The sequence below is a fragment of the Eretmochelys imbricata genome, chromosome 4 (assembly GCF_965152235.1).
Source record: "Eretmochelys imbricata isolate rEreImb1 chromosome 4, rEreImb1.hap1, whole genome shotgun sequence".
Taxonomy (NCBI): Eukaryota; Metazoa; Chordata; order Testudines; family Cheloniidae; genus Eretmochelys; species Eretmochelys imbricata.
Window position 1 is genome coordinate 34,121,363 of NC_135575.1, and position 21,859 is coordinate 34,143,221.

At 39.8% G+C, this 21,859-nt stretch overlaps 1 protein-coding gene across 3 annotated transcripts in view; it reads right to left on the reverse strand.

The window, feature by feature from the left end:
- Window positions 1-21,859, reverse strand: part of TBCK (TBC1 domain containing kinase) — a 188,080-nt gene that overhangs the window by 21,135 nt on the left and 145,086 nt on the right. Inside the window, exon 24 of one of the 3 annotated variants that reach the window (XM_077815107.1) lies at window positions 8,939-9,114. The exons of the other annotated variants lie outside the window; for them this stretch is intronic. Coding sequence (XP_077671233.1) covers window positions 8,939-9,114 — 176 coding nt within the window. The remainder of the gene's footprint in view (window positions 1-8,938; window positions 9,115-21,859) is intronic. 3 annotated transcript variants of the gene reach the window in all.

The following is a 21,859-nucleotide window of genomic DNA, read 5'->3' on the forward strand; positions in this document are numbered from 1 at the left end:
TATTCTGGATTTTTTTCTTCAACAGCAAACATATAATATTTTAGCAAAACAAGCACATGTCCCTTGCTTCTCACATTTAGCTCCAGATTTCTTTTCCTTCTCTGGATTTATTCTGCTCCCAACAATCTTCTATTCATTGAACTTTCTGAAACTTTACACTTTTAGCGAGAGATAAGGGACTGACTCTGTGTACACAAATTTGCAGAAGGACAATAGAGTTGAGGTCTGTTATTTCTGACCTCTATATATTTATTTAAAAACATGTTTGCTGTTAACAAGCATGTTACCAGTGGAGACACAAATCCACAGTTTGAGAAATGCAAAACTAAGCATCTCTGATGGTATCTTCTAGACTGACCACTGAGTAGATAGAAAGATCAACCTAAATAATCTATACAGAAGCCCATGGAACTACAAGATTGGGTCCCTAATCCATGAACTATTGGAAGTCATTTACAAAACTTTTCTTAAACATTATATGAATACATTGTGTCGTACTAGAGAATTAGCATTTATAATCCCTATTCCATGATGAGATATCTTTGAGCTATAATGTATCTTAATTAAAACTATCTTTAGATAAAATGTTTTTCGAGGGAAAAACGTATCAAAAAAATCCAATTTAAATTAAAAAAATCTTTTTTTTTTTTTTTTTTTAAAGTCATTGATTTTTATCCACCCTGCTCAAAACTGCAGTTTGAAAGAGCTTGTTTAATTTATTATTTGCTTATTCTTAAAATTTTCACGAGCATCTGCATCTCTTAGTTTCAACAGAAACTTAAGCACTACAAGAAGGACCAATGAAATGTAGGACTGTTCTGGGGTTAATACACTGAACTGGGAATCAGATGATTGGGGTTCTATTCTTGGCTCCACTACCGACTAAATGAGAAGCATTTACTTCGTATACTTCAGTTTTCACATCTTTAAAATTGGGATATTATTTGCCTATTTCACAGAGGTTTTATGAGTGTTATTTAATATTTTAAAGTTTTTATAGGTTTTCAGACAAAAGGTGCTAGACAAATTCTTATTTACAACCTTATTAAAATCAAGAAATTCTGTGTATCGTATGGGACACCCATGAAAGGGTTAGTATGTAAAAGCCAACTCCTAGAAGTTGTTAGGTAAAATCTGGATGCACAAAAGGAGTTACATGCCTAAATCCCAGTTTTGGCACCACTATGATGCACAAAACCTCTGCTGAAGCTTGTAGGTGCTTACCCTCAGTTTTTGTAGTACAAGTTCCCTAGCTACCTATGTTCCTGTCTCTGCTTCCTCTCTCTGGGTGTCCAGACACCTAAGTTCCAGAATGATTCACAAGTCAAGGGAAGACAGGTGTTCAGCCACCTAAGTTGCCTGAAATGGTAGGTACAATCTGAGCATGCCTGCCAGATCAGTCCTCTCAGGGGAGTTCATACAAAACAGCTGGGGAGAAAAAGGAGAACCTTCCACATAAAACTTTTAGCCCAGTCATTAGGGTACTCATCTGGGATGTGGGAGAAACCTGGTTCAAGTCCCCACTTCATCTGAGGGAGAGAAGGGATTTCATCTGGTATCGTCTACCTTTCAGGTGAATGAATGCCTTAACTATTGGGCTATGGGATATTTTGGTGCTAATGTAAACAGTGAGTGGGCGACATTACACAATACCATATATCAAGCTGCTCTCGCCACCTTGAGTAGAGCCATCAAGATCAGTTTGATGAGAATGAAGCAGTAATTCAACAGCTACTCACTAAAAAACATGAGACGTATAATCACATTTTTTATCCCATGTCCCTGTAGGCACAGTTTTAACATACAGGCATCTGTGTCATGATATCCAATCTTAGCTCAGAAACATGCAAGATCAATCATGGAATGCCAAGGCAGATGAAGGCTATGCTGATTGTCAGGAGCCCAAAGACTTCTATGCTGCCTCAAAAGATGCATATGTCCTACATACAGCACTACAGTCTCTTTGAAGAGTGCAGATGGCCTAACACTGGTGACTGACAAAGGAGAAATCCTTCAGAGGTGGTGACAGCATTTCAGTGATCTTTTGAACATGCTGTCCAACATCACAGACAAGGCACCAATAAAAGCAATGGATCAGCCACCTTGTAATGACAACATGGATGCAGCCCCATCCTTTGATTAAGTCAGCACTGCAATCAGTACCATGAAGAATTACAGAGCTTCCAGATCTGATGGCTTTCCTACAGAAATATTCAAGTATGGAGCTGAGATCCTGCTGAGGTGACTACATGGACTATTTCTCAATATATGGAGCAATGAAGATTTACTGTAAGACTTCAGAGACTCTACTTTGTCATCATATACAGAAGAAAGCTGAAAAGTCTGACAATGGCAACTATTACTCTCCATCACTGGAAAGGTTCTGACTAGAACACTCTTTGATTGTCTGCTATGCAAAATCACTAAATGCGCATTACTGGAGTTGCAATGTGATTTTAGGCCAACAGAAGGAATGGAAGACAAGATATTTGTAGCCTGCAAGAGAAATGCAGAGAACAACAACGTGACCTTTTACACTGTCTTTATTGAACTGACTAAAGGATCTGACACCATCAATAGACGTGGGTTTGGCGATTATTACATAAGTTTGGTTGTCTAGAAAAATTCACCAACATTCTGAGGCTATTTCATAACGGAATGCTCGTTTAAGTCTGCGTAGATGGTGTTCTGTCTGACCCATTTCATGTCAATAAAGGTTTTAAGCAGGCTGCATAATTGGTCCACTCTTGTTTAATATCTTCTATACAGCAATGCTTGATTAACAAGAGCCCAGAATGCCAGTATCAAAATAGGTTTCCAGTTCTCTGGAACAGGCTGCGATCTTCCACAAAGGTCTTCGGGCAGTTGTTCATGAGCTGCTGTGTGCCAATGACTCTGCTCTAGACCAGATACAATTGAATATGAATGGATTTGCAAAGTCTGTAAAAAGATACGGGCTTATATTCTGAAAAAGACAGAGGCCATGTATCAACCTGCACTAGGGAAACCCTCCATGAAATCAAAAGTCACCATCAGAAACACACAGCTAAATGTTGTTACAGACTTCTGCTATCATGGTAGGATATTGTAGATTTATGTTAGTATAGACAAGGAACTGACAAATCATATCAGCAAAACCAATTCATCATTTGGTTGACTATCAGGAAGAGTTTGGTGGCAATATGGTATTAAACTTCAAACCAAGTCTATAAATCAGTTGTGCTGTCCAACTTACTGTATGGGTGTGAAACCTGGACCTGCTACAGGCATTATATTAAGCTTCTAGATAAGTTCCATTTACGACATCTGCATTCCAGACTCTGTATCAAATGGCAGAATAAAGTTACCAATAATGAAATTCTGGAATGTAGTCACTCCACAGGGATTGAAGCCAGGCTTGTCACAACACAGTTATGCTGGGCTGGTCATGTGCTGAGGATGGATGACACCAGGATGCTAAAGGAGTTGGAAAGCGAGCAATCACAAAGGAGGTGGCCAGAAGAAATGCTTCAAAAGACACACTGAAGCATAACTCGAAACAGCACGACATTGAGACTAACAGCTGTGAGTTATCAGCAACTGGAAGACCACACTGGCGAGCAGTAGTCAATGATGGGGTTACCCAGTTCAAGGTTAACTGTCGTATGAATCTTGAGGCACAGAGGCTGAGTTGTAAACAGTGGCAGATTCAACAAGCACAGACTATAATCCCTTCCTCAGCATCAAGCTATGCACTTCATGTGGAAAGGACTGTCACTTGCGCATCGGTCTTTTAAACCACAACTGTACTCATAACCCATAATACAGTCATCAGCATCATCTTCCATCACGAAAGACAACAACATGCCATGTTCTGATGTCTCTCTCTCTCTCTTTCTCAATCTCTTCTCTTAAAGCTGTTCCACTTTGGTTAAATAATCCAAGAGTTACTTGGGCTAGAGAGCACAACCCAGCAATGACTTTATAGCCTGGTGGTTAGAGCTTTCACCCAGGATATAGGACACCCATGATACAGTCCTCTTGCTCCAAAGTCACAACAAACAACTCCTTTTATATATCCAGACCTAAATGTCCTGCTCCCAAGGTACAATAGTCTAATAAAGATTTTATGAACAATTAATGAACATGAAAACCTGTGTGAAATCTTTTGGCTCCAATTAACAGAAAAACAACAACACTGAGCCATTCTTCCACTAGCTTGAATAAAATTATCAGAGAATTTACAACAGAAATGACTATTTGTGCATGTGAGCATGACAGATATCTTTTTTTCCCTAAGGTACAGGAGTAGGTTTGGGGGAGCACGGAAGTAAAAGTAGAATTTGCTTCAAAAGAATACCAGTCCCAAGTATGGAGATTAGTCACTATTTATGGCAGTACTTGTAGAAGGCTAGTAGACTGCAGGCTTTAATTACAAGAAGTTGCATTGGAAGGAGCTAAGAGTTAATCTTTTAAGATTAATACCGCAATACCTTTCTTAAATGTGATTAGTGTGAACAGTTCCAGTTTGATGACTATCACTGTTACATGATGGGAAAGCATTACAAAAAAACTTTTGAAAGATTAATGAGAGCAAGAACCCAATACCATTAATTACTGTCGTTTATTCGTGTCTAATTGGAAAGAAGAATCTCGCCCCCACCACAAACTGTACAAAAAGTTCTTATTCACAGCTCCATTGTAAATAGAACTAAGTAAGATAAAAGTTTAAAAATAGGACAGTTCTTTTAGATAGAACATGACTTTGCCCATATTGAGTATGCTAAGCTGCTCAATGCAACAACTGACCTAACCTTTAAATAGAATAAAATACATTTACTTAGAGTAATGACATTAGTATCTAACTATGCAGACTGTTTTTTCTTGTGGTTTGTATTTCTAATCTTAAGTGACCATCTTAACCATTCCAGTTCTTAGCTGATTACAAAGGCAGAGATTTTGTGAAAGGCTGAAAGACCATAAAGTACTTAGCTAGGACCTTCATAAAAGGAATGGAATACTGCCAGTATTTCTGTTAACATGTTAAATCAAAAGAGGCTACGACAGAACTGTTGGCTTTCTACTGCAATAGAGAACGCTAAGAGTACATTACCTTGTCATTACAAAGTTTTCTCTTGGTAAAATAATCTTGGAAGAAAGGGGTCACTAGATCTCACAATATGTACTTCATTACAATACAGCAATTCCTTAGTATCCAAGGACAGCCTTATAGTGAAGTTATGCTGTACACTGTTTAAAAAAATTTAATGAACAAGAAACCTGTTGAAAGTCCTCTGTTTCCCACCAAATCACATTAAAAGCTACTCTGCTCTTTCTTTCCTGTAAAACAATAAAGTTGTGTATGAAAGGGCATCATATGAGTGAAATATTAAAATAAATTACAAAATGGTTCTCTTATGGAGAGATTCTCTTATAATTGCGCATATTGAGATATTCTCTTATAAAACTCACAAAGCGGTATAGCATTTTTCTGAAGATAGGTAACAGTAATATATAACAGGAAATACAGTGATAATATACAGACTTTTTTGCATTGAGATGAAAATATTTGAAGGTTGAGTACCTCCCATCCCTGAGTGGATATAGAATAGCATAGGTGAGGCACTCTTCTTCTTCGCATTTCACCTACATGTTCAGAATACCCGACAGTCAGTCAATTTCTTATGTATAGTGTGTTCTCCGGGAGATATTGGGACATTCCCAGACAACAGGTCAACTAACTCAGTGGATTATTTTATTTCCAGTACGAGCTCACTTTTGAGCAAGGAGACTCCTCACTTCTTACAACCCTGGAGACTGATGTCTGTCTGCTATTTATCTACAGAATAGGTACAGCATGAGTAACTGCAGCTTCCCACACTGAACCACCCATTAATATGCCTCAGACGGACCAGAAAGATAGACCAGGGTCTTGGAACAGTGAGTCTGATAACAAGAGAACCACTTAGTGAAATTCGGATGAGGATTTATTATGAGAATAATAGCTACATTCTTTATGATAAAGAGTCTATTTCCTGTATAATAGCTCAAGTTTCTGCTGGCCTTCTAAATAACACGGTAGATAGAAAAGAGGACCAAATTAAAAGTCTTTCCTTTGACCTTTACTATGAATATAGCTTAAAAATTAACCTTAATTCTGTGAGGGAAAAAAGTCACTGAAGTTCGGACAATGATGAGTCAAATGATTCAGATACTTGAGCCTTTGACTAACTTGAAAATCAACTGATTCATGAAATTAATAAATACAAGGAAAAAATTACACTTCCATGCTTTGATCTTCTTTATTTTATCTAGACAGTAGATCGTGTTGAGCATTCAAGTTTCGGCATATTTCCAGTTATGCTTTGGAATAGTCTCCCAATTCTACCAAGCTCTGTTTTGCAGTAAAAAGTCTCAAATATTAAACACTGAGGAAAATACTTTTAGCACTGCTTCTTCCTAAGTTTACCATTCTCCTTAAAAGAAAGGATTTATCAAGCTGTAAACTCCTGAAAAAGCCAGTAACAAAGATTTTAAAAGATTAAGACATTTGATACGTATGTCATGGGACACTTTCTAGCAATCCTACTCTTCTAGATCACCATACTTGTGTAAAAGAAACCTTATATAGGTATTCTATAGTTTAAAATTCACAGCTCTTTTCTCAGATGCATACAGCATGGTACATTTTGCATAGTACAGAATATATACTTGCAATATGTATTAATTTTGACACTGTCTCCCACAGTATTCTTGTCAGCAAGTTAAGGAAGTATGGGCTGGATGAATGCACTATAAGGTGGGTAGAAACTGGCTAGATTGTCGGGCTCAACGGGTAGTGATCAATGGCTCCATGTCTAGTTGGCAGCCGGTATCAAGTGGAGTGCCCCAAGGGTCGGTCCTGGGGCCAGTTTTGTTCAATATCTTCATAAATGATCTGGAGGATGGTGTGGATTGCACTCTCAGCAAATTTGCGGATGATACTAAACTGGGAGGAGTGGTAGATACGCTGGAGGGGAGGGATAGGATACAGAAGGACCTAGACAAATTGGAGGATTGGGCCAAAAGAAATCTGATGAGGTTCAATAAGGATAAGTGCAGGGTCCTGCACTTAGGATGGAAGAATCCAATGCACCGCTACAGACTAGGGACCGAATGGCTAAGCAGCAGTTCTGCGGAAAAGGACCTAGGGGTGACAGTGGACGAGAAGCTGGATATGAGTCAGCAGTGTGCCCTTGTTGCCAAGAAGGCCAACGGCATTTTGGGTTGTATAAGTAGGGGCATAGCAAGCAGATCGAGGGACGTGATTGTTCCCCTCTATTCAACATTGGTGAGGCCTCATCTGGAGTACTGTGTCAAGTTTTGGGCCCCACACTACAAGAAGGATGTGGATAAATTGGAGAGAGTCCAGCGAAGGGCAACAAAAATGATTAAGGGTCTAGAACACATGACTTATGAGGAGAGGCTGAGGGAGCTGGGATTGTTTAGCCTGCAGAAGAGAAGAATGAGGGGGGATTTGATAGCTGCTTTCAACTACCTGAAAGGGGGTTCCAAAGAGGATGGCTCTAGACTGTTCTCAATGGTAGCAGATGACAGAACGAGGAGTAATGGTCTCAAGTTGCAGTGGGGGAGGTTTAGATTGGATATTAGGAAAACTTTTTCACTAAGAGGGTGGTGAAACACTGGAATGCGTTACCTAGGGAGGTGTTAGAATCTCCTTCGTTAGAGGTTTTTAAGGTCAGGCTTGACAAAGCCCTGGCTGGGATGATTTAACTGGGAATTGGTCCTGCTTCGAGCAGGGGGTTGGACTAGATGACCTTCAGGGGTCCCTTCCAACCCTGATATTCTATGATTCTATGATTAATTCTGTGGATGTCTAAACTGCAATAAAATCTGCACTAACATTTTGTGACAAGTAATGTTACTGTGAGCTGTTTGCTGGTATACAAAAGAAGGAACTTTGGACCTGACCCTTTAACTGAGACATTACAGCCTGTTACCTAGAAAAATGAGGTACATATCCTTTAAAAGCAATAATCTGCATCAGCTTTACTGTTATGAAAGGAACTTTTTATAAAACGGTACATAAGTAATTACAAATAAATAATTATACTGTAAAATGCTGCCTAGGACATTAAGAGACTCACCTAACAATGTGTTGTGATCTATCCCACTTTTTGATGGAAACTGCTGACAGAGATATGCTTCTTGCTGAAAGAATCACATAACTGAAGAAAAGAAAGAAAGAAACCCAACAAAAAAATCCTTGAAGTTGTATATGTTGAATTAAAAGCCATATTTGAAGGACATAATGAAAAATATATTGGGTACAGTCCTCAGCTGCACTGAGAAAAAAGGTGGCTGTAGGCTGCCTTTATACCTTCCCTGATTGTGAGTCAGCTGGGTAGCTGAACAAGCCTCCCTGCATAAGTCAGAGCAGCCACAGGGCTACTTTAACTTATGCCAATTACAATACTCTCCTCAGGAATTTTTTTTCTAGATGAGGATTGGCAGAACACATCATATACCAACGCTTCCGCTTCCCCTCTAGCCCCCAAAAGCTCATCCCCTCTTTGCACACCCATTGCACCAATGGAGGGGAAGGAGTGGAGCAGAGAGCTACTGATGTAAAACCAGCTATGCCAACTTTCCACCAGTCCAAGATTCTATCATGTCAGGAGAATCTTCAGGTGCCCCAGGCAGCTTTAACGTCACTGTGTGCTGCTCCAGTGGTACAAAGTGATCTCATTGGGATCAAGGATCCAGCCCACAGCCTGAGGAGCAAGAGAGACTAACTTATAGGGAAAGTTCTTTGCCCTCTTTTCCACAGAGAAAGTGTTTCCACTATCAACCCTACCTTCAGACTCTCTGCTGCATATCTATAGCTCTATTTAAAATATTTATCATGCCCAATTAAAATAGGTAGCAGTAGTGGTGAATGGGCCAATTTGAAGGATACTCTTCGCTATTACGGATGTCAACTACAAGTAGTTTTGGCTTGCTATTTTTAGTTTTCTTTGTAGGCGTTTTGAAGTGACTAGGTCCCGTCAGCTCACACAAGTCAATCAGATCTTCTGCTGAAATCCGCGGTGACATTTCTGCCTTCAGGTCATTCAACTGGATAGAGTCCCTAGACTTTAAAGAGAGAAAAATAAAATCTTTACAATGATGTAACTATTTATTTGTGGTGTTACTGTAGCTGTTGGTCCCTGGTTGTTAGAGGGACAAAGTGTGTAAGGTTAATATCTTCTATTGGTCCAACTTCTGTTGGTGAAAGAGATGAGCTTTCGAGCTTACAAAGACCTGAAGAAAATCTCTATGCAAGCTTGAAAGCTTTTCTCTTTCATTAACAAAAGTTGCTGCAAAAAAAGATATAACCTCACCTACCTAGTTTCTCACTTAACTGTTTAGGCATTATCCAGCATTCATTGCAACTTCTGCTTTATATGATTATCCTAAATATAAAAGTGAAGTTTTGCATAGAAACATTCCTTTCTTGTAACTACAGACAAGTTTGAGATAAGCCATATAGCACTGTATCTAGAACTTTTCAAATTATTCCTTGTAGATAGTTTATCTGAAAAACTTAGCTCTATTTTCTGTTTGAAAATTATCCATAAATAGATTTTTTTATGAACATGTCATTTACAATTGTTTAAGGAATAGCTTGAGAAAACAAATTTTCACCTGTTCTTGGTTCATGAAGTGTTCACATCTGATGAAGTGAGCTGTAGCTCATGAAAGCTTATGCTCAAATAAATTGGTTAGTCTCTAAGGTGCCACAAGTACTCCTTTTCTTTTTGCGGATACAGACTAACACGGCTGTTACTCTGAATACTGATAAGATGTTCTCCTTCACTCTGGGCACTTTATGCAAGGTAAAGAGGCCCTAAAAGCCTTGGGACTCTCCAGTGGAGGACTTTCCCAGTTCAAAAACTGATGTAGACAGCCACAAGTTGTCCTTCAAGGATCCCCTTGAAAGCCCTCATGTAGAGGACATGTCAGGAATGGGATGGATGTGTAGTGAGTGGGGAGGATATTCTGGGCAGCAGGAGGGCCCATAGATCAACTAGGAAACCCACCATAATTTAGACTGTTCCATGGAGCTGTCTAAATTACGCCAGAGGCTATTCCAGTCCCCAGAGGATGCAAAGATGACTTAAAGCTGCCTTAACCTCCCCTTATCTGTGAGTTCTGTCCTGCATCTTTGAGATGCAGCACAGAATCTCTCCCTGTGCCCTTTCACTATTTATTATTCCCCCACTGAACCATACTATTTGTCAAATAAGTCACTTGGTATTGTTTCTGGGTGAGCTAAGCTTTATAAAAATTATTTGGGAACACTTAGCTAATTTATTGTGGTGACACAGAAATACTCTATTATTTGCTTAACAGCCTTTCCATTGTGAATGTTCTCACAAATATTCACAAGCACTAGAATCCATGGTGCTTTTGCTTTTTATTATTGTGAAAAAACATGTAACTGAGCCCGCACACACAAAAAAAGAACAAAATAATGCATCCTGAATCCCAGAAAAGTGAATCAGTGCATCTTATTCACAAATATATTGATAATTGATGATGAATACAAAACCACTAAATTATAGCCGAGTTTATGTACAGTGAATTTCAGTGAGAATTACAAAATGCAGAAAGCTGGGCCACAAAGTGTGGTAGAGCTTTCCCAGCCATAATCCCTATTTATAATTGTGAAATTGCTGAATTTTTAAGAAGTTAACTTTAAAACAGCTCCTCACTGTAGAAGAACCACCTCTACCCAATCCAACACATTCCACCAAACCTCCCCCTGCCAAAAAAACCACACCATGACAAACAGATATACTTTGCAGAATGCTCAAAAGGCCAGGAAACTCAGGCTCTGTAAGAGTGATGCAGGGATGCGAATTCCAGTCATGCAAACTCATTGAGAATGTTCAGTTACTAACACCCTGGTGTTTAAATCTAGGGACTGTTGAAAATCCCAGCTGATCTCATGAGAGATGGTAACATACCCAAGGACTTAAAATAGTAGAATGCATTATACCCACCATGTTATCATCTCTAAACAGGACTGAGCCAAAGTGAGTTAGATCATTTTCACCAGTAACCCCTCTATGCAGAGCAATTTTGCCTCAGCAGCTAATGGAACTCTATGGGGAAGTCTCAATACTTCAGCTTCAAATGTTACCAGCTTTTCAAAGCACCCATACCGAGGCAAACATTAATTTTTTCTACATTTAGAAAATCCAGCACAGGACATGTGGTTCAGAGGCTTCAATGCACCACTGCATTGTGCTTTACTGTAGTCTGCAGAAGTAGCATGTACCTATCACCACTTTGTCCAGCTTGTCTCATTGCCTAGTAATGAGGTGTCTGATTTGCATAATATTTTATCCTAGCAGTAAAGAGTTAATGAAGTCAGTCACCAATGGACAAAGGCTAAATTCAGCTCCATTGTGCCAAAATGTAGCCCTGCTGTATGTGACTCCAGTGGAGCTTTTCTTGCTTACACCAGGGCTGAATTTGTCTCTGTGCAACTGTTGTGCTCCTACTGTGTTTGAGGTCAAACACAGGCAAAAGTTGTTTATAACTTCTGAGTGTTCAGCTGTTTCCAGTGAATTATTCTGGCTTGTCTGGAGATGAATCTGTATGGGATAGCTGGGAACTGCTACAGTGAGCATCTTTTCGAAGCTGTTCAGACTACTGTTTTGGTGACTGTTACTGGTGGAATACTTTTTCTGTGTAAATTAAAAGGTAGCTATTTTGTTTAGAAAATCCAAACGTGTGCTTTGCAATTCTTCCATACCCAACAAAGATGCTTGGGCCACTTCTCCCCAGTGCAGGTATTACTCCCTTTTACATTACTGGACATTATAAGCAGATTATACAGTAAATACAGCCCAGATGTAAAATACAAAATAGAAAAATAAAAAATTTAAAAAGTGTTCCTACATTACTGGTGAATTTTACTGGATTGATTTTAAGAGTTAAATATAGAAAGTGCTGTTTAAAAGCAGGATTATTCTAAGAGTATCAGGGGGCTGAATTTTATGCTTAGAGAAAAACAGAACCATAGTTCATAGGATTATTTTTGCCATCTAGTCTCTTGTATATATGTAGGAAATGTTCATACCGATTCAGTACCTAGCTTATCATTTGCTTTGCAATTTTCACTTCTCAATGAGGAAACAGTAGTGTTAGCAATCAGGAGAGCTGTAGCTCACGAAAGCTTATGCTCAAATAAATTGGTTAGTCTCTAAGGTGCCACAAGTACTCCTTTTCTTATTGAGGCACTTGTAATCAGAGTATTAAATAGAGCTGAGGAGAAGATGGTTTTCCTGTCCCATGAATATTTTGAAGATATCAAAACATTTTCCCATCTCAAATTGGGATGAAGTGTCAAAATCTTGACAATTTTTGCAAACCAAAAATCCGAAAAAAATTTGCTCTGGTTCATTCAAAACAATTTCAAAACATTTCATTTTGGTTTTGATCTTCTTTCTTTTTTTAAGCTTTAAGTCTAAATTCACTAAAACATCAAAAAGTAATTTAAACTCAGAAAAATGAAATTTATTCCCCCCCAAAATTTCAAGTCAGATTTGTCAAAACCATCAACTGTTTTGCAAACAGTTTAAGTTCTTATGAATCAACATTTTCCAGCAAAAAAACCCCAGTGCAATGAAAAATTAGTGATCAAGTCTAGTGTTAATTAACTCAAGTAATTACTGCTAGCGCTAGCCCTTGCTTCAGTGGTGCATTGTAAACATGTGCCAGCTTCCATTGATATAGCAGAACCTCAAAGATATGAACACCAGAGTTACAGACAGACCTATCAACTGGACACCATGTGACACCAGAAGTAACCAATCAGGCAGCAGCAGGGACCCCCCCCCCCCCCCCCCCAAAAAAGAAAGAGCAAATACTGTACTGTGCCTGTATTGAATCTTAAAGGTAGGCACATCTGGGCTGCATGTCCCTACATGCGGGGCAGCCATTTACAGCTAGGATGTGAAGACACTGGGGCTTCCAGCCCAAGGCAGCTGGAGTTGGCAGAGCAGGAGCAGCGCTGGGGTCTGTGCTACTTTCACACACACACACACACACACACACACACACACACAGCCGAAATGGGGATGCGCTGTTTTACCCCCTTCCCCTGGCCAGGAGGGGGACAAGGTTACAAACTCAGTCTGAAAGAAGCTGCCAGTGCTGAGGAGCGAGCAGAGCTGCTCCTGGACCTTGGCCTGGAGTGTCAGCTGCTGGAGCCCAAATTGCGCTTTGTTCTGAGTTACAAACATTTTAGAAAAAGAACAGGAGTACTTGTGACACCTTAGAGACTAACAAATTTATTAGAGCATAAGCTTTCGTGAGCTACAGCTCACTTCATTGGATGCATAGAATGGAACATATAGTAAGAAGAAATATATATACAATCAGATAAGTTGGAAGTTGCCATACAAACTGTGAGAGGCTTATTAGTTAAGATGAGCTATTATCAGCAGGAGAAAAAAAACTTTCGCAGTGATAATCAAGATGGCCCATTTAGACAGTTGACTAGAAGGTGTGAAGATACTTAACTTTAGGGAAATAGATTCTATATGTGTAATGACCCAGCCACTCGGAGTCTCTATTCAAACCCAAGTTAATGGTATCTAGTTTGCATATTAATTCAAGCTCAGCAGTTTCTGGTTGGAGTCTGTTTTTGAAGCTTTTCTGTTGCAAAATTGCCACCCTTAAAGCCATGAAAGCTTATGCTCTAATGACTTTGTTAGTCTCTAAGGTGCTCCTGTTCTTTTTGCGAATACAGACTAACACGGCTGCTACTCTGAAACATTTTAGAGTTACAGACAACCTCCATTCCCGAGGTGTCTGTAACTCTGAGGTTCTACTGTATTATTGATTTCCCACTCAAATTGTAGTTTATGATCTTCTGTACAGTTTTGCTACTAACTAGGAAAAGAATTACATGAATGTGCTGGAGAAACAGTAAAGGCAAAATTAAGCTACACAACAAAGGAATATAGTGGTGTGGTACAGTATACCTCCAAAAACAGTCCTTAGGCAACCTATGTACAATTACACTTACCTTTGCTATGATCAGGGAATCAAAAGGTATTCATAATTATAGACAGCATCTACTGGACTAACGAGACCATGCTAAATTACTACACGGTTTTTTCTGGTCTCTCTGTTACAGTCTGCAGAACACAATGACTTAGAAATCTGCGGTTTCTATTATGAGATATACTCAGCGTGCAGGATTTTTTTACCCCAGTGAAAATAATAAAGGACACTTTATGACAAAAAGACACCCCTGAGTTTCTAGATACTGTACTGTTAATTTAAGTACAATAGAATACTCAAACGTGAAAGAGTATTGTAACCTTAATTCAAGCACCCAAGTATCTTTGCATTAGAACAGTTTTTAATTATATGACCACATACTATTCCCTCCCCCCCACCAAGATACCTGCCTAATTCAGTGCACAGGATGGATGCACACAGGGGAAGAATTAAGGTTGAATTGGCAACCTTAAAAGTGGCATTTCCTATGCTTGTATAATAGAAGTCATAATCATCAAAATTCTACATTATCCCCAAAGGGTAAACAGTAAACAAGTGCTCCTAAGTAAGACTATGGCTACACTATGAGCTAGGGATGCCATATCCCTGCTCACATACATATACTCGTGCAAGCACTCAGTGAGCTACCAGGAGAACAAATAGCCTTGTAGCCACAGTAGCATGGGTAGCAGCAGTGGAAGCATGACTGAGCTGTGTTCAGTACATATTCAGTGGTTTCAGGAGAGTTTGTATTTGACCCGACTTAGCTGTGCCTCCGCTGCCACTGCCTGGGCTACCCATCTATTTGTATTCAAGCTAGCTTGATGAGAGCTACCCTACACAAGCAGGGAAACCATATTCCTAGCTCCCAGTGTAGACATAGCCTAAGAAATCATCTCCAGTTAACAGCTGAGTAACCACTAACATAACTGCAACTCAATTAAAATAAATATCCTAAGTGGCGTTAGCCACCTGTAAAGTTCATTACTATCTTTCTTATGATTCCTTCTCTTCCTTTTCTGATCTAGGATACCCAATTTCCATCTGTACTGTATGATGTCCCAGAATATCAAGGTGTGGCCCGTAATTCATGCACAGTTTTGCAGGAAATAGAACTGTTGAATCAATTCCTTCATTTACAACTGTTTTAATTAAAGTAATTTCTTCTTTCAAAGACTGTGTTAATGAAAATACAATTGGAAAAAGGAACAGCTCTACTCTCCATATATAAAACTGGTGTTTTTTTGGAGGTGGGGAGGGGGTTGGCTACCTTTAAAAGTTTGTCTGTATCTGCTAATGCCTGCATACTTCTCATTCACAGAGAAAGATTCTTCATGGAGATTCTCTAAAAAAACCTGTCAACATATAAAGCACTTTTCTCTAAATTTATGTCTAGAACTTGAGTTTACAACGTCTCAAGAAGTCTACCAAGTCTGTTCAGTTCTTCTTCTCAGGTATTTCCTGTATATGTTTTGTATCACTTCCACTCCTCAGGGCACTCTAGGTGCGAGAGAGCAATATGGGCACAGAGCCCTCACTCCAAAGACTATTGCTCACAGCTAAAAAATATGTTTACTCTCAAGCTTGATTTTCTGCTTGGGACAGTCCAACCAAAATCTTTATACTCTTTTCTGCACACTAAATATAGTTTCACATCTTCCACAATCTGCTGTGACAGCAGTGATATTTGGTTTTAACTAGAGCTCCACCTGATTATCATCATCATTTATTTGCATTACCATAACGTCTACCGGCCCTACTCAGGGGCCAAGATCCACGTGCTCGGCTCTGTACAAACAGAACAAAAAGACGGTCCCTGCTCCAAAGCACTTATAGTTTAAGAGCATGTCTAAACGAAGCATAAGTGTGAGGCAAGCTGTGGTGTAAATCTGCAGTGCACTTACATGCTGCACTCTAACTGTCCATGTGGACCGTGCTGCTGCACCCTGAATGTTTGAAACAGCAGTATGCAAATCACACTGGGGAACTTTCAGAGTGCAGCAGCACGGTCCACATGGACAGTTAGAGTGCACAGCATGCTGGAGTACTGTAGATTTGCTATGTGCTAATTTGCTGTTTAGACATGCCCTAAATCTATGGCAAGCAACAACCAATACAGAAAGGCAGACAGAGAAGTTCATGGAAAAAATGACACCGTATTGGTCAGTATAACAGGCAGTGGTATTAGTGCACCAGCAGCATAACCATGGTCATATTTATTGTAGGCATCATGGAAAAGGAAAGTTTTAAGGAGGGATTTGAATGAAGGTAATGAGGTGGCTTTGCGGATATTTATGGGGAGCTCCTTCCAAGCACAAGGGGTCTGAGAGAAAATATGCTTGTCTGAAAATTTAACAAATGGGTGATAGAGACTGCTATGATTGACCAATTGGAGGCAGGAATTGACCTCTTGATGCTGAATGAGACACAGCAGGTAGCTTGGGGATTGGCTGTGAAGGACCTTGATAATGAAGACAAGTTGCTTATGTTTGATGTGATAGAAGAGGGAGCCAATGACAGGACAAAAAAGAGAGGGGTGACTATGCTAGCCTAGTAGAATAATCTTTTCATCAGCATTCTGAATGAATATGAGCGGTGCAAAATTGCATTTGTCAAGGCCAGAGAAAAGGATGTTGCTGTAATTGAGACATGAGACAACAAGAGCCTGGCTGAGCATTTTAGCTGTGTGGATACATAGGAAAGGCCTTATCTTAGAGATGTGATGCAGAAAGAATCTTCAAGATTTAGACATAGCCCGATATAAGGACTTGGATACCCGAGTCGAAGATGATGCCCACATTATGGGCCAGAGTGACAGGCAGGATGGTGGTGCTGTTCACAGTGACTGAGAAAGAAGGTGCAGAGGAGGTCTCAGGAGGAAGATTAAGAGCACCGCTAGAGCCATGTTTAGCTTAGGCTGACAGCTAAACTTTTAGACAGAATTCTTAACTGTACCCAGTGATTGGCCTCATTCCTCGTTTAGGTCTTTGGTGGTGTCATAGCTAGGCACCAGTTTCCAGCTGTGTGGGAGGGGAGAGAGAGACCATTTGAAAATAAGCCTCCAGAAAGATTACTTGTCCTCTCAGCAGCAATTTGTGATCACTGGACATTTTAAATTCATTTAAAAAACCCACCAAGCTGTGAATATAAAACAGCTCCCAATTAAGAGCCTGATTCAGCCAGGTACTTAAGCACTTGTCTAACGCTAAGCTGCAAATAGTCCCATGGACATCCTTGGGACTACTTACATACTTAAAGTTAAAACATGTACTTGCTGAATCAATGCCTACTTAAAAAAAACAATAGAAAGTGAGAGCTGAAAGAAGCCATAGGCTACAAACTGCAGCTCTAAGGGCAGTAAGGCTCATTGGCAGGCAGGTGTAAAAAAAGAAGGGGTCCAATAGACCAGGACACCTAGGAGAAAAAATTAACAAATACAGTCCAAATAGCATAGGAGGATGCATTTATAACTTACTCTCTTCTGTTACCCTTCTGATATGACCTATTTAGGGTTTTCCATACTGCATACAGAGAAAAATTACCAGAAAAACTTTTTTTTTAAAATAATGGAAAGTAATGACACATCCACTCCCAGTCTTTATTCAGGCCTAAATTAATTGTATCCAGTTTGCAAATTAATTCCAATTCAGCAGTCTCTCACTGGAATCTGTTTTTGAAGGTTTTTTTGTTGAAGAATTGCCACTACATGCATCTGATGAAGTGAGCTGTAGCTCACGAAAGCTTATGCTCAAATAAATTTGTTAGTCTCTAAGGTACCACAAGTACTCCTTTTCTTTTTGCGGATACAGACTAACACGGCTGCCACTCTGAAAAGTGAGCAGAACGATGTTGTAAAAGCTCTATCTACTGTCTTTCATTTTTCTGAGCAACGTTGTTTAATTCATCCCTATATTTTGGTTGCAGTTTTCTGTCTGCTAGTTTTGACCTTTAAACACATCTTTTTAAATAACTATAACCCACAACTCTGTGTGTGCGTGCATGCGGCTTTTTAATGCATACCCTGATATTGCTCACAGACAACAGATTCTTAAAAAGAAAAGGAGTACTTGTAGCACCTTAGAGACTAACCAATTTATTTGAGCATGAGCTTTCGTGAGCTACAGCTCACTTCATCGGATGCATACCGTGGAAACTGCAGCAGACTTTATATATACACAGAGATCATGAAACAATACCTCCTCCCACCCCACTGTCCTGCTGGTAATAGCTTATCTAAAGTGATCATCAAGTTGGGCCATTTCCAGCACAAATCCAGGTTTTCTCACCCTCCACCCCCCCACACACAAACTCACTCTCCTGCTGGTAATACCTCACCTTACCTGATCACTCTTGTTACAGTGTATATGGTAACACCCATTGTTTCATGTTCTCTGTGTATATAAATCTCCCCACTGTATTTTCCACTGGATGCATCCGATGAAGTGAGCTGTAGCTCACGAAAGCTTATGCTCAAATAAATTTGTTAGTCTCTAAGGTGCCACAAGTACTCCTTTTCGTTCTGTTATTGGTAGTGACCCTACTGCCTGAGCTGGGAAACGCTTGCAAATCACTGACTATCCTGCTCTTTTCTTTAAAAGTCCTTTCAAATCTGCTCCTAGTTACACTGTAGTAAAATTCCTGAACTTTTAATTTTCCCGTATCCTAACGTTAGTGTGGAATCTCATTTTAGAAAATTCACCTATGAGAAGTTGTTCACCAAGGAAGGTTGCTTAACAGACAGCACGATTTAGAAAAAAGAGTCTACTCTCATCCTATGTGTTTCCTTGACTACCCCCTAAATCCTTTAAATTAGAGCACTTGTTCTTCTCACCCCATTAGCTTTTAAACAGGACTGGGAATTACTAAGCTGTATGCATTTACTGCTCTTAATAAAAAGGAGGCATTAGGAATTTTAATGTTTTTAATATTAGAAATTAAAGCTACATAAATATTCTGAAATTAGAAGTTGAGCTTCAGAAAGATTAAAGAGCTCTAGCACCGGTAGGCCACACAATCAGAACTTCCATCTCAATTTCCATTAAGCCGTAATTTCCGATTCGCATTTCATCCTGGCTTTCACATGCAGATACACCCTTTATGGAAAAGAAATTAAGTTTTTCTGATTCTGCTGAACCTGCACTTAGCAGTTCCATCTGATAATAGCTCTTGCATTTAGCTGAGTTTTGGTCCAGGAAACAGAATGGCTTAAAATAGGCTGCAGGTTTTTTGCTTTTTGTTTTTAAATGAACATGGCATTCCTTATCACATTAAAAAAAAAAAAAAGCCTTTTTTAAACAAAGGTATTTCAGCATTGAATTAAATCAGCAGTTCTCAACCTGGGGGTCAGGGCTTCAAAGTGGGTCGCGACCCCTTTTTAATGGGGTCACCAGGGCTGGCGTTAGACCTTCTGTGGCCTGGGGCCGAAGCCCCACCACCCGGGACCAAAAATGAAGCCTGAGGACTTCAGCTCTGGATGGCGGGGCTCAGGTTACAGGCTTTGGGTCAGGGTTTGGGCTTTGCCTCCCCTCCACCCACAGGGCGGTAGGGCTCAGGCTTCTGTCCTACCCTCCCGGAGTCGTGTGGTAACTTTTGTTGTTAAAAGGGGGTCATGATGCAATGAAGTTTGAGAACCCCTGAATTAAATCAATTTCTATGTAAGCAAGGGACCAAGTACGATTTTTTGCATAATTTCAAATGCCTTAGGAACCGTGTGTTCTGCTGAAGGTGGCATTCCACACAATCTATTTATCTGTGCAATACCTATGTGTCTATGTTCAGAAACGAAAGACAATGACTTTTAAAGTTGAGATAAGCTTATACCATGTTTTTAGCCAAGTAGATTTCCTAGAGCTTGATCTGATAATTGCTTTTTATTTCACCCAGGAAACAAGAAAGCAGAAGACCACAAGCAACTACGAATATACTGTAAACTGGAAAAGACTGCTGCAGACCAACGATGACTCTTACTACAAAGATGTCACTGACCATACCAGTTGCGTCCCTCTCATTTAACATATACAAAACCAAAGAAGGCTCTCTTACCATGCATGATGCTTTACACCTAAATGTAACAGGCTTTAAAACAAGTTAGAGCCCCCCTGTACTCGGTGCTGTACAAACGCACTGTATATGACAGCCCCTTCTCTGAAGAGTTCACAATCTAAACAGACAAGACCTAACAGGTGTGTGAAATAATAAGGAGACAGGGGAGACGGAGGACGGGGGGTGGAGTGGTAAAGCACAGACTAGCTATATGCACAGCAAAATGCCAATCAGCACCAGTCAGTCATCATAATCACAATTCACCACTGTCACATAACAGAGTATAAGCGGTGTGACCTAGTGGTCAGAACCGGAGTCTGGCCTAGCAAAACCAAATGACAAAGAACCAAAGACATGGGCAGGAGATAAGTCAATGGTTGGAGTCAGGAGTTCTAAGGAAGGTAGCAACTAGGGCTGGAGCGCGAGCAGGCACAACTTGGAACAAGGGCTGGTGCAGGAAGATGGTCTGGCACAGCTGCAGGTACGGAATGCATTGAGCAGCCACTGTACAGTCATTGCTGCAAGGCTTAAGTGACCTGTTGGCCCTTTTTTCCCTGATCAGGGAGCACAGCCATTTAGTGAGGGTTTATTAGGCCCAGCCAAGTACGCTGGTTTGCTAGGCGACTGGGCCCTGAGCCAGCTGACTTCCTGTCAACTTATCTAGATATTATCAGATGGCAGTTTTCTGTATACATCACAGGTGAAGTCAGTCTTAAGGATGAGAAGGTGGTAGCTTTATGCATTTTGCCTCTACCCCAAAAAGAGCTTTACACATTCTAAACTCTCTTCAACAACTACTTGGATGTTGCTACTGCATATTATTCAAACGAATTCAAAATCTGTAGTCTCTATAATTAGGCAGGTGTAGTCTGCTAAGAACTTCTGCAAGGGGTAGTGGGCCCTTACTAATAATGTCCTTTTTGTTTATAAACAAAATACTTTTAATATTACAAACTGATGGCCTTGAAATTGTAAAGTGCTTTACCAGCATACCACCGCTGAAGATGTTCATGCTTAAGTCCACTATTAATGACATTAGGGAAGGGGAGGTAAGTTAAATCAGAAAAACAAGAAAAGGATGTCTGGCAGAAGGGACAAGGAGAAAAAGTAAATTGTTAAAGATGAGTCTTAGAAAGACACTTTCATGTTATTCTCTCATATTCAATCAAGAATGCACAGATCTTATAAAATGGTAAACAACACACACACTTTTCACAATATACAAACCATAAACAAACTCTGCCATTTTGCCAGAACTCCTTGTTACCAAGCAAATCCACCTCTTTCTCCTTGGAATAAAAAAATTGGATGATTCGGCTGATTTTGCACAGCAGAAAGGAAAATACTCCACTATATGCTGGGTGGGCATGCTGCAAAGTCTCATTTACTGCTGGTTCAGTAAAAGGTTAAATACCTCTCCCTACCACTGTGGGAAACCATTTTAAATTATAAAACTTAGCTGCAGTCTAGCTGTGTCTTAAACACACAAAGCACAGGTTAATGTAAATCAACTCAACGGGAAACCGTGCAAGTGACGAAACTGGAATGAAGTGACAGCTTCCTCTTTCACTTTCAACCAGTGACTAATTTCTTACATTTGCTGGATACTGTTTCCTTTGGAAATTATAAGTAATTAGACTTATTAGCAAGTTATGCTACTTAGCTTTAGGAAAGAAATGTTCCTGGAAGAATACTTGTTTTGTTAAGTAGTTTTAAATTGTTGTTTTATATCCCACTTAAAAAAAACTGTATTAGCATGAACGAAGATTCCCCC